At 37.7% G+C, this 14,359-nt stretch overlaps 1 protein-coding gene across 9 annotated transcripts in view; it reads left to right on the forward strand.

Moving 5' to 3' along the window:
- Positions 1-14,359, forward strand: part of CCDC171 (coiled-coil domain containing 171) — a 164,363-nt gene that overhangs the window by 107,838 nt on the left and 42,166 nt on the right. For all 9 annotated transcript variants that reach the window (XM_077345127.1, XM_077345122.1, XM_077345123.1 and 6 more), the window contains one exon: positions 9,549-9,680. In XM_077345127.1, the coding sequence (XP_077201242.1) occupies positions 9,549-9,680 (132 nt within the window). The remainder of the gene's footprint in view (positions 1-9,548; positions 9,681-14,359) is intronic.

A 14,359-nucleotide genomic window follows, 5' to 3' on the forward strand; every position in this document is an offset into this window, starting at 1 on the left:
TCTGTGATCTGTAATAAATGGAGCCTTCCCCTCGATTCTCAATACAAGAATTATTTAAAGCATCTTTTATAAATATATCTCATCTTCTGTTTAGTTTGAGGATTGTATCTCACATTGCATCTGTTTGGAATGAGAAGGAATGGGGGACAAGCATGTAAAATATAGCATGGAGATATCTGTGTTGGTCTCCTGATACAAATAAGTTGGGAACCAACTTCCTCATGCATGTGTTGAGAGAGAAACAGGCACACAAGAAGCCATTCTGAAATTTCATTTGACATACTGTTTCCCCCTCAGTGAAGCCACTACAGTCTGTATTTGGAGAAATAATTTGAGGACTCCTCCAATAGATTGAGTACACTTGTAGCACCCCCACCCCAACCTGCCATGTAATCTGAGTCTAGACAGGACTAACTTAATAAAGCACAATTCTTCAGGTATAATTAGGTACCATTAGCCAACCATGATGGAGCTGACTTAATAAAGTAGAATTGTCCGTTCTGTCTTCAGGCAAAGTCAGCCACCCCTGCAATGATTAGTAAAACTTTTACATTTCTCCTGCTTTCACTTCATGGCTCAATAGTTATTTATGTAGATATTTATACTTCACATTTCTTCCCAGTGGGGAAGACCCAAAGTAATTTGCATCGTTCTCCTTTCAGTTTTATCCTCTACACCCTTGTGGTGTCCATCAGGCAGAAAGAAAAGGTAATTAATTCAAGGTGATGCAGTAAACATCTGTAGGAGAATGGAATTTTGAACCTGGGTCTCCCTGAAATTATGCACTCTGTGCACTAGAGCAGTAGTCTCCAACCTTTTTTATCACCAGGGACTAGTCAATGCTTGATAATTTTGCTGAGGCCCGGAGGGGGGGAGGTAGTCTTTTACCGAGGAATCGTCACCGCTGCCTAAGCCCGTGCTCTACTTGCTTTCCCGCTGGTGCCCCTGACTTCCCGTTGCCCACTGGGGGGCACTGCCAGCAGCAGCTGTGCAGTGCCACACCGAGGGGGAGCCCCAGCTATGGTGGCTGCTGGAGAGCACCAAAGGTGAGCCAGCGGTAGAGTAGCAGGGCAGCCCCCAAGGCTGCAGCCAGGGAGGAGGAGGACGAGGAGGAGCTACAGCCCGGTACCAACTGATCCACAGACCGGTACCGGTCCCCGGACCGGGGGTTAGGGACTACTGCACTAGAGCATGTGGCACAATCAGTGCATGTGCCAGAAGCAGTTTGGAGAACAGCATGGATATTCTCTAGCAAATGACAGTATTTCCCTAAGAGAGGGGTTCTTGAACTTTTTAAAGTGGGAGCTGCTTCTTACATTACCTTTTTGTAACCAACTTGCAAAGTCATTGTATGCTACTTAACCCCTCCCCAGCATAAAACACAAGTTTCTCAAATTAATGCTAGAGAACAATTTATTTTATTTTTAATGTTTCTGTATTAATAAATATATATACCATAATGGATGAAGAAACTATATTTAATAACCTTTGTAAATTACAGAAAGGTTAATCCAAGTTTGCTATTATGTCTCTTAGGTGCCTTCTCCCAGATCACCCCATTCAATCATCTCCCTCCCAGCCTCATGACCTTAGAATAGCTTGTCTAGGTATCTGCAACTCTTTTCCTCTATCAGGATCTGTCTGTCAGCCTCCTGCCTGGTAATGTCATATGGTCATTTGCCAGGTATCAGTGATGTATCAATAATTCTAACAGTATTGTCATTGCCAAATGTATGTGGGGGATGAGGGGAGTCTGTGAACTGTCAATGACCTGGGAAAGTCTACCTGGTTATAATTGTCTCTGTTGCTTGCTTCTGTTGTGTATCTCTTTGCATACTCTAATTGCCAATTTACATTCTTGGAGATGAAACCATGGGAGAGAGAGTTTGAACATTATCAATACAGCTGGCCTTGGGTCAGTCTTGCAGGAGTGATGTGATGTGCACCTGGGACCAGGACAGTTCCATGCATTCTTCCGTTTTTGACAGGGGAAGCCCACCTTTTCCTAATTGGGGTGTTCTCCTGTGTGTCTGGGGGTGGGGGCTTTGGGATTATATTGATCAGTGTATTGCTTATTAATTTAGTTTCAGCAAGGATAATCATGAGCATCATATTGCTACCTCAATAAACTGCTTTTGCTGCTAATGCCAAGTGTGTTAATTGAGAAAGTCGATGGGGATCTGACATTGAGTTGGAAATATAGCATGTAGGGCTCGTATGCACTGGCAGGACAGTGACAGGAATCCAAGGCTGCTGTTGTGTGTGCCGTGCCTATTCTTGGCTTTTGTCTATCAATCTGGCACCTGCCACAAGTGAAACGGACCGGTAGACACATATAAAAGAAGGCAACAGGAAAAGAACAAAGATTTTTTTTAAGTTTCTTTAAAGCACCTATTTTTGTTTTTATAGTCACATAAATCATGATTCATGCTATTTTTATATTGATGGCGTTGTAGTAAGTTAAGGTTCTAGAGATGTGCCTCTTTCTTTCTGAAAGAGACCTGGTGCATGTAAAATTGAAATAAAATAAAATTTACATTTTGCTTCATTAGTCATTCAAAGTGATCCTTCCTGTATTTCATTCTGCGGTTTTGCAAGTATATTAAATATCATTTGTGCTTTGTCCCCCCATTAACCTGAATTTCTTTATCCATATTCCTAAAGATCAATTGTGCAGGACATACAGGTGTTAGCACAGCTGGCTTGCTGATGACATCTCTGTCCATATAGCTGTCTAGTGTGTCATCATTCATAGTGTTCGGTGTCATTCTGACCTAGCCAAGCTAAAAATGGTACTCCAGTTCAAGAGGGATTTAAAAAACCTTGACAAACTAAAGATAAGACATTGCAGAATGTCTTATCCATGTGTTTAACTGTTTTCAGCTTAGATGTATCAATGTAACTAATGCCAGAGCCCAACTGTCTTCATTCTTTGCAAATTTTGAAAGGTTGGTTTTGTTCCTGCCCCCCCACCCCCCGTATGTCCATGTGTATACTTGGTCTTAAGTAAGGAAACATCCTTGTATGGAGTAATGTGAAATTAGTTAGCGTGTAGCTGTTATTTCTCCAGACATGGATTCACTTCCAGCCCAAGGTCAATGCAATCAGTTTATAACAGATGTAGTATTGTGCCCGTAACACGAATACAGAATAGCTTTGTCATAGTGGCTGGTGTTTACTTGAAAGGCCTAGATCAAATTTAATCTTTTGTTCAACTAAGCTTTGCTTTGAGGGATTTTAAGTGTGTGTATGTACTTCCTTTTTCAGTGCTGTAGCGTTTTCCAGAAAACTATACTATACTTTTTTTTAAATAAGAAGCCTTCCTTCCTTCCTTCCTTCCTTCCTTCCTTCCTTCCTTCCTTCCTTCCTTCCTTCCTTCCTTCCTTCCTTCCTTCCTTCCTTCCTTCCTTCCTTCCTTCCTTCCTTCCTTCCTTCCTTCCTTCCTAAAAGAAGAATAAGGTGCACGAGAGAACCTTTTAGATCTTAAAACATTTCACAGTAAGCTTTGTCAGGGGATCTGACTAGATAAGAGTTACAACAATACATGTTAGTACCAATATATCTTTTAGAATAAATATACAAAGTAATAATTCAAAACATTTAATTTAAAAAAAAATTTTTTAAACATACTTTGAGCCTGGCCTGGCATAGGGAACCTAAAATATTCTTGAATGTGATACAAAAAACTGGGCAGTTTATAACCTGAAACTTTTTAAATACAAACGGAAAAAAGATAAAAGAACTCAAAGTAAACATTAATATAGGGTCCACATCAGAAGAGTAGGCATACCTTAAACATCAACTTTAAAAGCTGGTAGAAGTCTCTTTGGTGGATGGTTGGAGCCAAGGAAGTCCTCCAACTGAAGGAAGGATCCTTAGGCTGGAGGAAGCCTTCAAAGATTGCTCAGTGGACTGGTAGGATAAGAATGGGATCAACCCCAATGATTACTGTGCTGAATGTGGCATATGAGAATATACACAGTGCAAGAGCTAAGATACACAGTTTAACTTTGCTCCTACTATTCTTAACAGGGATACAGCTATTTCCGATTTAGAATGAACTGTGATTGAAAACTTACACTCCCCCCGCCCCTCATTGTTAAAGCCTAGAGAGTATTGAATGACAACAGGTTGGTTGTTACTGTCTTGCCTATTACTACTCTCCTTAGCTATTAAAATACATCCAGCTCAGTTGCAGCTCTGTGGAATAAGGGTAACAATTACATGCTTCTAGTGTTTGTAACAAATAAGGAGCAAAGGGCTGTGGTTTAGTAGTGTGATATGCCAGAACAATAGCAATGGTATATGTGGTTTTTTTCCAGCAGTTTTTGGAAGTGTATACACTGTATACTTAAACTGATTTTTGTGGCTATCTATTGCCTACTGGTGAATTTGGTGTAGCTGAGGAATTTTAATCATCAGTGCTCTGGGACAGGCAGTCACCATAACTGGATTATATTTGAAAAAGCAAATTGAATGCTCAGTACCATTTTGGGCTTCTGTGTTATTTTAGAAACAATTCTTATACAACCTTGGCATTCCCTTGGTTTGAAGAACTGTCAACTGTCACTGAGGCTGGATCAGTTGTACCTGTTCTGAGATCCACAAAGGGCCAACCTTGACTACTAGATATTAAAGTAGTGGTTCTCAACCTGGGGGTTGGGGCCCCTTTGGGAGTTAAATTACCCTTTCACAGAGGTGGCTGCAGGGCAAGCAGCTTTGCCAGCGGTCACAATCCGCACAACAGCCTTGCGGGGTAGATCAAGATAGAGCATTCGTCTGTCTGGAGCAGTGGAAAAGAGTGAGATCGGCATGGTGGGACAAGAGACAGAGCTGAAGGGAGAAACCCCGGAAACAAACAAATTATATACAATCAAGAACAATGGATCTTCACGCCATTGGTCAGTTTCAGTTTATGTTCTGTGAAAGAACACTTGCATAATTTTATGGTTGGGGGTCATCACAGCATGAGGAACTGTATTAAAGGGTTGCGGCATTAGGAAGGTTGAGGACCACGTATTATGGGATACCACAGTTTGTGCAGACTGGTTAACTGTCAAGATTAATGTTGATTTATATTAGTGGCCTGAAATCAGTAACTTCACCCAATGATGTTACTATTCAGTGTAAGGCAGTTCTTTGTTAAGGATAAATTAATTTGGTTAGTGTTTAGTAGACGGCAAGAGTAGGAGATTTGGGACCATTTCATACATCTAAAATGGAGAATATTTAGCTGTTACTTGATCATAAAACTATGTTCTATAAATACACAGAAGCTACTTTCCTGATAAATGACCTAAAATTAGATTTAAAAATACAAAATGGTTAATTTCCTGTTCCTTTTCCATCTCATTCAACACATGTCTTGGAGATTGTTCTGACAAGTATCCACAAGCAAGCTGTTCTGGTAAAATATATAATAGTGACTGGTATTCTTGTTATATTTTTCTGTCTCTGCAGGGAGCAGCAACTTTAAGAAAATTTATAAAGCATAATACCATCCATTAGAATTATGTTGTTTAAGTAAACTCATCTTTGGAGAGATTGAATTGCCACACAGAACTTTGCACAATATCACTTTTTTTATTTAGCCAGTACCTAATTAGTAATCCAGATTTAATCTTTAGATTAGTTTATTAGTGCTTGCTCATGGGTGTTTTTCTCAGCAAGGAAGTCATGGACTGACATGGATTATGGTGAATATAAGCCTATACTTGCATGTAATTTTTAGATTACAGGGTTTTTTCATATACCCCATCTGCTTTTTCTGGAAAGGCCAAAGAGTCAATTCATTGTTTAGAGTGGAAATGTTAAAAAAAATAATCAAGCTAATAAAGCTATCCATTTTAAGATACTTAAAAATAGTTTGATCATGACTTTTGTAAAGGGAGGTCCACTTATTTTACAGAACTTGTCCTGTTGCTGGTTTCCTGTGAGTGAGTCTCATGCTGCTCCACTGAAGTTTGAATCACAAGTTGTTTTGGACATCAGTTGGAATCCCTTCCTGTAATTGGATTATGATCCAGTTGTACAGATCCAGGGATTTTCAATCTAATTCCTCTTCAGCAAGTTCCCCATATTGAAATCCCATGCTGCATTTTATATAATTCACTTCAAAATTAAAGCACTTGGATAATTTTAGTATAAGAAATCCTTCCTCCCAAACATAGAAATAATGATTTTTAATAAGTATGGTTCTACCTTCCCTGCAATATCTTCATAACAGCCCTGTGAGGTAGGCTGAGCTGAGAGTATGTTACTGGCCCAGTGGGATCTGGAATTTGGGTCTCCCACATCCTAACTATAATGTACTGACTTTTTTTTGAAAGATTATCTATCCTGTGGTTTTGAAGTGCATTTTAGGCATTTGTATAGTCTGAAATATTTAGAAGTTGGGGTACTGATATTTTCCATATCCCTGAACATTTTCTGGGAGTGGACCAGTATCTGCTCAGAATGTGAAGTTTGCAAGTCCCTGTTTAGAATAACATGCCCTTACCTTTTAGTTCATCAGTTCACCAACATTTCATAGGTAGATACTACAGGTTTGTCCCCAGTTTTGGAGCAAAATGTTTGCCTAACCTGATATAGGATATGCATAGCTTCAGGGTCCAGAATAAGCATGCACTTTCCTTGCTTTCAGAGTAGTATCACGAGGCAAATCAGCACTCTGAAATAGCAGTACTGTGTAGACAAACATTTCTGAGGGCAAAATTCCATTGTATGTAATTGTGCTCCATACAGAAAAAAATTCAAGTATCAGCAAGAAAGAATCTCCATGATCTACTAGTCTTCCTTATGCAGGTGAAATTTTGTATGGACCCTTTTACCACTTCATTGAAAACTATGTCATAAGGAAATCACATGCTTTGTGGGTTGGGGTATAGTTATCTCTTAATTTTTTCCCTTTCCTTTACTTCTTATGACCTTCAGCATATATTACAGTTGGCTATCAGAAATAAAATCATTTTTGAAGTAGCTGAAACAGCATTGTTTATATGAAGGAAAGTCATAATAGATCTTTGTATCAAAAACATAATTAAGAAGCATTCACAAATTGGTCTCTTGGTTTCCAGAAGCTTTTATTGCAGCGAACAATTTCATTTCTTTCTAATAATATCTCTTACTGCATATTTGGTACATTTTAAAGATTTACATGTTACTGGTTTTCTTCCTGAAACTGAACTTGAGATGATCATGGCAGAGGAACAGAACCAGATGGAGATAGGGTTAAAGTACCTTTTACTGTCTCTTCAGTGTTCTACTTATTTAGGATATACATTGTTTTCCTCCCACTCTCTTGCCTTCTTCATCTCTCCCTCTGCTCCCTTCCTCCCCTCCCTCTTCAGTATTAGCAATCTGCTTTGGTACTTTGACATCAGGGATTTCCCTGGTGAATTTTGTCACAGAAAAAAGAGAATCATCAATATCGCAGTTAAACTTGACTTTCAAAGCTAATAGTATCTCATTTGGGGGCTCAAATTTAATAAATTTTCTTTGATTCTGGGTGCGTTTTTAAACATCAAACAATGAATTGGCCAGGGTGCAGTAAAATATTTAGATCTATTGACTATGGTTCAGAAGGGTAGAAGGCAAAACACTGGTGGTTTGATGTTGATAAATTCTTAGCACCTTAATCCACATTAATGTTTTCTTTTATCTGAGTATATATTGGCTGCAATGAGAGACAGAAAATGTTAGCATATCTAAACTCTCACAAATCAAGTGAAATATGTATTATTGTGGATATAGTTAAGATAACATGTTTGTATTACATTGGGCAAGGTTAACATCTGAACAAAATTACACATGCTGACAGAAGACCCTGGAGACAGTGTTTGTTCCACTGGACTCTCTAACATGAACCTAGAACAGACTGTGTAGAAATGTGTGGAGGACCTACGCTTGTTATAAAAATTGCATTATAGTGCATAAGTTTGGCAGCCACAGGTATTGACAGGAATTCTTTAGGTCAGCTTGGGAAATAGAAGGCTTCCTATTCCTAAACACTACACCATTGAATATATATATATATATAGTTTTGTAATTCTGTAAAATAACATGTACTCTCAGATGTTAGAGATGTAAAATGTTTTTATGAGTACATGTGTACAAACACTGAAGGAATATTGAAGCAAGCAGAATAATCTGGACCTTAATCCACACAAATTAAAGTTAATAAAGTGAGCTGGTATATAGATGGAAGACAGAAATATCAGGATTTAAACTCTGCCTAAACTGAATTTTAAAATGAAATTTTACACGTCCACATAAAATATACAGACTATCCAGTCTTGTGCGTGTTTATAGATGAGTAGAAACGTTCAGAATTATTTCTGAGTTGTTTTGCTTGTTTTTATTCTCCCATTAAAAAGCTATAGATTTATTATAAAGAATTACTTGTTGATGCAAGGAAATAATTTTAATTATTCAAAAGCACACGAACACTATCATTTGTTGAATATACACAGTAATATGTACTTTGAGAGCAAGAAAAGCAATAGTAAAACACATAGTACTTAATTCCATAGAGAGTAAAATTTGGGAATGTGAATAGCATTCAAACATGGTGTGAGTATGTGAGGGGTTTCAGCTTTTGACTAACAAAATAAGTTTGGTTTGATGTGAAACTCACATGGGTATGAAAACTGATCAAAAAATTTAGAAGCATGGTTGTACTTTCTGGGTTTTAGAACATGGAATGAATAAAAGGGATTTCTCACCTTGACAGAAGATGGCAGTACAATACCAACTGCATAAGGTTATATTTATCTACAGAAACTGTTTGTATCTCATTTACAGTGCCGCATGTTTTGTTATTGTTTCTTTAAACTATGCCTCTTTGAATATTTTAAATTCAAACTATTTTGGTTTTGGGGGGGAATACCAATTTTCTCTTCGGAGTTACCTTCTTTAGGAGACTTACTGCCAAATGAGATGGCAGTTTTAATGCTCAGGAAAGGACAAAGAAGCTGTTCAACCAAGTTTTAAAAAATACCCTCATAGTCAAATTTATGCAAGCAATTTTTTTAACCTTACTATTGAAAAACTATTTAAAGACATTTTTTTTAGAGTCTTCAAAATAATATCCTGGCCTGAACCTCAAACTCAGCAGTATTTTAGATATATATTTAGTGGTGTATGCAGCCATTGTAGTTGATACACAATTATATATTAATAAAACAGGCAATTATTGTTGTATGGACAATTGTGAACAAATTTTAGGTTTTGATTTATTGAGTTTCGCATCACTGTATATTTGTAGAATTTACTTGCACTGCTTGGACAAGAAAGAAGCCTTTAGTGACTTTCTTTCCCATCTTGTTTCAGTCTAGGAGAAAGGATGCTTTTTCTTCTTAACATTCTCTCCCAGCACTCTGAATTAGAGATTTATTTGCAACGAAAAATCAATTAGTCCTAAATTTATTCATGGATTTCAGGTCCAGCGATCAATGCAAGTCCACTCAGTGGACTCAAGGGGACCCACTTCATCCCAGTTAATGTGTCTGAAGGGGAATTACCATTGATACTGTTTTTTTCCCTTTTAGGTCAGAGATCAGATCTCACTGTCATGGACTGCGGCAACCAGGAATGACTTCACCCTGCAGCTACCTAAGCTGCACCTGGAGACCTTTGCAATGGAAGGCCTAAAGGGTGGGCCCGAGGTGGTAGCATTCCAGGTTAGAATCTTAAGTAACCATTCTCCCCCCCCCCAGTGTTTAAAAACACAAAATATGCTGTTAATTGGGAGATCAGAAAGCTTCCATAATGTTTTGGTTAGCAATTAAAGATGTTCACTTCCTTAGGAAAGTGTTAACTGAAAAAAGATGCACATACTATGCTTAAAAACAATATTTTTCCATGTAACTTTATTTTTCCAGTTATGCTTTGTTTTCCGAGAGCTATATGGGGGACGTACAGTCTTAAAAATCAATATGTAAGTGCTGGAATGAGAACTAGGTCACTGAGGAAAGATGGACACAGAGTGGGTACATGAGAGATCCTTGATTTTATACTGTCATACCGTGGGGCAAATCAGATGCTAGGGAAAGGCTTTAGGGTCATTGATCTCTGTAGGGGTTTAATAACTGACACCTTCTGGCATCTGATGAATCAAACAGAAAATGGATATAGTTGTCAAGTTATCCACTTTGCAGAAGAGCCCTTCTATATTTGACTGAAGGCCTTGATTTATCTTTCTTTTTAAAATGAATGGTACAACAAATGTGCTTGAAACTTTTGTGGAAGAAGTAAATTTTGCAAAATGAAGTATTGGCCCTTTCTTTTAAAAGTTCTTAGAAATGTGCCCTCTTATTTAACTAATTAAGATTTTGGTTATAGTTGGGAAACAGGAGTACAAAACTATTCCTTTGAGTGTAAGCTTAATGAGGCTGACCGGGGCACAAATATTGGGAAAGGTTTTGTTGGCATGTTTAGAAATTGCTAAGGAGTTCATTATGGTTCAGATTATTTAATTTATTTGCTTACTCTCTAGTACTTAGCAAGAGAAAGCAGACTATCCATTTAAAAGTAAAACGAAAAAGGGCCCTTGCTCCTTCAGTGATTACAATCCAGTTAGAACCCATAAAAAGCATTTTATTGTTCACTCTTCCCTATTCTGCCCCCCCAAGACTCCTATTTTTTTATTTTTGTATTTATATACCGCCCTCTCCTGAGGCTCATACATGCACATACATGCTTACATATTGTAAAAATAAAGCAAAGATAGAAGTTAAGAGTTAGTTCCATTCTTCATTGTATATTATTTATAATTGCCCCATGATTTTAAATTTCATTTTACAGATAAGTAATTGAATGTAGATTAAATTTTCCATCAGTGGAGTGGAACTTTCCCCTTCCCACTGTGTGTTACTAATCTCTAGAAAAAGCTATTTCCTAGAGTGGGGGACCATAAGGGTGGGAAGGAGAAAATGGTAGGCTGGATCCATAGTTGGATCCATAGTGATTGACACTACTTGGATGTCAAAATGTGATAGCTGAAAGAAATGCATGGAGTATTTTAGCTCCTATTGCTTATCTGTTGGATCAGTTCCCGTGTTCCATATTCTGTATTACCATGTATAAAATGGAACAATTGTGGAGCCCTCCATGACTAATTATAGTACTGTGAGACGAGGCAAGTCAAACAACTTGTTATTGGTACCACTTTCCAGCCTCTTTCGGGCAAGATTGGTTGCCCTTACAGGCCCACCTTGATAGTATTGCTGCCAAGTTTTTCAGCTTATTTTGCCCAGCCAGTTGGCTATCCAGTGCTTAACTAACATTGCAACTTGGTTTTAACTAATTTGGATTGGGGGAGCAGGACACAAAGGAAAATCAGTGGCCACAGGGAGAAAGAGAGTGTAACTAATATTCAGAAATTAGACTGTTTATTAGGTACAAATACTTATAGTACTATGGTTATCAGGACAAAAGATAGATCTACAATAGAATTAAGAAGGGGAAGGTCAGAAATAAAAAGGTGGTATTGTTTAAATGAACTTTAGTAGATTGAGTAAATTTTCTACTGATAACCACAAACTTGATTGGATCCAAAGGTCCTTTTGCATGGAAGGACTCTTGTGAGGGGTCACACAATGTATACTGATTCCATCAAGCCACTGAAACCTTCGTTCCAAATTTCTAGATCTCCCAAATATCTGAAGTGGCTTGACAAAGGAGGCTACAGTAATAATTGAGTTCACAATGAAGTTCCATTTTATGAGTAGATCTCTTCTCCGAATCACTGTGTTAAATATAGGCTTATACTTTTAATTATTTACAAATATATGTTGTCAAATCATCAGTACCTAGCTGCAGTTGAGGCTATCTGATATAGTTTTCCATTTATACACCAGCCTCAAGAATTTTCATCAACTTGCTCTTTTCCCCCTGATATTGAGTGCTCGTATCTAGCATACATAGTTTTTTCCTCTGCTATTTGATACATTTAGAGTAAATGATTTCTTCTTTGTTTATCAGTTAATACTCCCAATATAAATTGTTTCTGGACTTTGCTAAGTATGCTATCATAAGTAACAAGAATGACCACTGCTTCACATACAATACAGATCTTCCCCTCATGCCCTGCACTTTGTGCCCCCTGCCTTCAAGAGGAGAGGTAGGTGGCAGCCAGAGGCTTTTTAGTAATGCCACCTTGCCTGTGGAATTACCTGTTCCTCAAGGTTCACCTGGTACCTTCCCTGCTCTCGTTTACACACCAGGTCAAATGTTTCTTCTAACTCAGGTTTTTAATTATAAAAGGTTTGCGACTTTATAACATTTTCACAATCTGCTTTTAGCCTGAGAACTGATCCAAGGCACTTTTTAGCTGCTTGCTGTTTTGTGCTGTTTTTATGACCAAAGTGAATTTTTAATTGTCAGATTTAATGTGCTATGTTTTGTTTTGTGAGCTACATGAAGTAGATACTCCACAAAGGCAGCAGATGAATTTTCTAAATAATATAATATATCCGTATTCTGTAATCTTGAAACTCTAGAACAAAGGCAGCACATTTGTTAAAAGTTTGTGTCTCACTTTAATTCTATACTCCCAACTACGCTGGTCCTGTGCGTTATAAGTTAAGTTTTTGGTACTGATCCAGTGTTTGAAAATGCATAGACCTTGATCCTTCCATTTGGCACAGCAGCTGTGGCAGAATGGTTTCTCCATTTGTTGGAGGAGGGAGCTCTTTCAATTCTCCTTTATTGCTACAGATTCCCAGTTTGCTTCCCACACCATATCTTCAAGTCTGTTGACCATCATGAGCATAATTTTGAGGGGCACAGAAACTGCAATGAGAGCAGGAAGGTGGGGTAATTGCCTTACTGTAGAAGGACTTCACAGTTATTGTTCAGGATCCAAACTGTGTTCTCTAATCGACACTGTGATTACTTCCAGTGCTATGGTTCCTTCCCATTGTTGCATAAATTGATCACTCCTTAGACTAGCAAATTGTATTAAACCATCATAAACCAAGACACAAGTAATCTTTCTTGAATTTATCACTTAAATTCAGATGGAGGAATATGTAATCTGGGTATCAGAAACTTAAATTATGATACTGACTAGTATTTGGGATTAACTTGTTTTATATGAAATTACTTTTCTGAGAACTCATTTAGTCTGTTGTTTTAATAGGCTGGGCATTATTTTTGTAAATAATCCCAGCACATTGGATTAAAACTAGAATGCAAAATGAGGCTCATTTAGTAGTGAAGCACATAATAAATCATTCCTTTAAAAAAAAAAAGATTCCTGCTGCTATAAGGTGACTTAGCCAATAACATAGATGGGACTGTGAATCTTTGGGCTGCTGCATTTTGAGAAGTGTTCTGTTGAATGTTTACTATTGTCTGTCTTTATCCTCTGAATGGCAGAATAAACACCAAAAGTTTAAAAACCTGCACAGTTTTATCTGGATACAGCAGTAGTCATATCTTTCCCTGAATTTGGTTGTGACTCTGTGTGTGTGTGTGCGCGCGCGTGCCATTCTCTGTGATCACAAACAGAAGATGCTGGCTTTCTGAATATCTCCTTTGAAGGAATCGTGGTCTGGGGGAACGTGAATGAAAATAGGGATAATGGATTGTTCTTGCGCTTCATTGTCCTTACCTCAGGAGTTGGGAGTTGTGTGCATACAGGTACAGATAGGCTACATACAAATTACCTGCAATTTACAGCCGCTGAAATATTCTTTTGTTTGCAAACTACTCTACAAATGTTAGAGGAGTGTTATTAGTTATATAGTAGTATAGTCAAGTTTTGACATCGTTTCTGAATGATAGAGTATAATCATTATAAATTTATAAAGGGCTTATGTCCTCCATTTATTTTATGTAAATTATGCATCCATGTATGATGTAGTCATGGCTTATCATATTGTATTGTATACAGCAGCAAAAGCCTGCTCTTCTAATCAATTGGGCAAAGATAAATGTAGCTTAGTGTTTAGGATCCTGCTACATTTTCTGCTCCTTTCAACAGAACTAGTAGTTCTGTGAAAATAAGCATTCAGGGCCCAAGGGAAAATATCTATCTACAAATACCGAGATAATTATGTTGTTTCTTGTCTGTTCAGAATGTTAAAGCAAATACTGCATCTTGCAAAAAAATAGTATTGTTTAGAGTGCTTTTTGAAGGCAAAAAGGTGGCAGAACTCATTATTTTCCATTCAAACTGTAGTTCTGAAAACCCAGGTTTTCATCATCAGGGCTTTGGAACAATATTGGAGGACAGTTAACTGGTTCACCTAGAGTCTTTTAAATGTGATTTTTCCTGTTAAATTGGTATTGTGAGTAGTCTGTGCATGATTTGTACATTACTTTTGCATCATGAACCAAGCCAAAAGAATGTAGT

This window comes from Paroedura picta, chromosome 7, assembly GCF_049243985.1.
Source record: "Paroedura picta isolate Pp20150507F chromosome 7, Ppicta_v3.0, whole genome shotgun sequence".
Classification (NCBI taxonomy): domain Eukaryota; kingdom Metazoa; phylum Chordata; class Lepidosauria; order Squamata; family Gekkonidae; genus Paroedura; species Paroedura picta.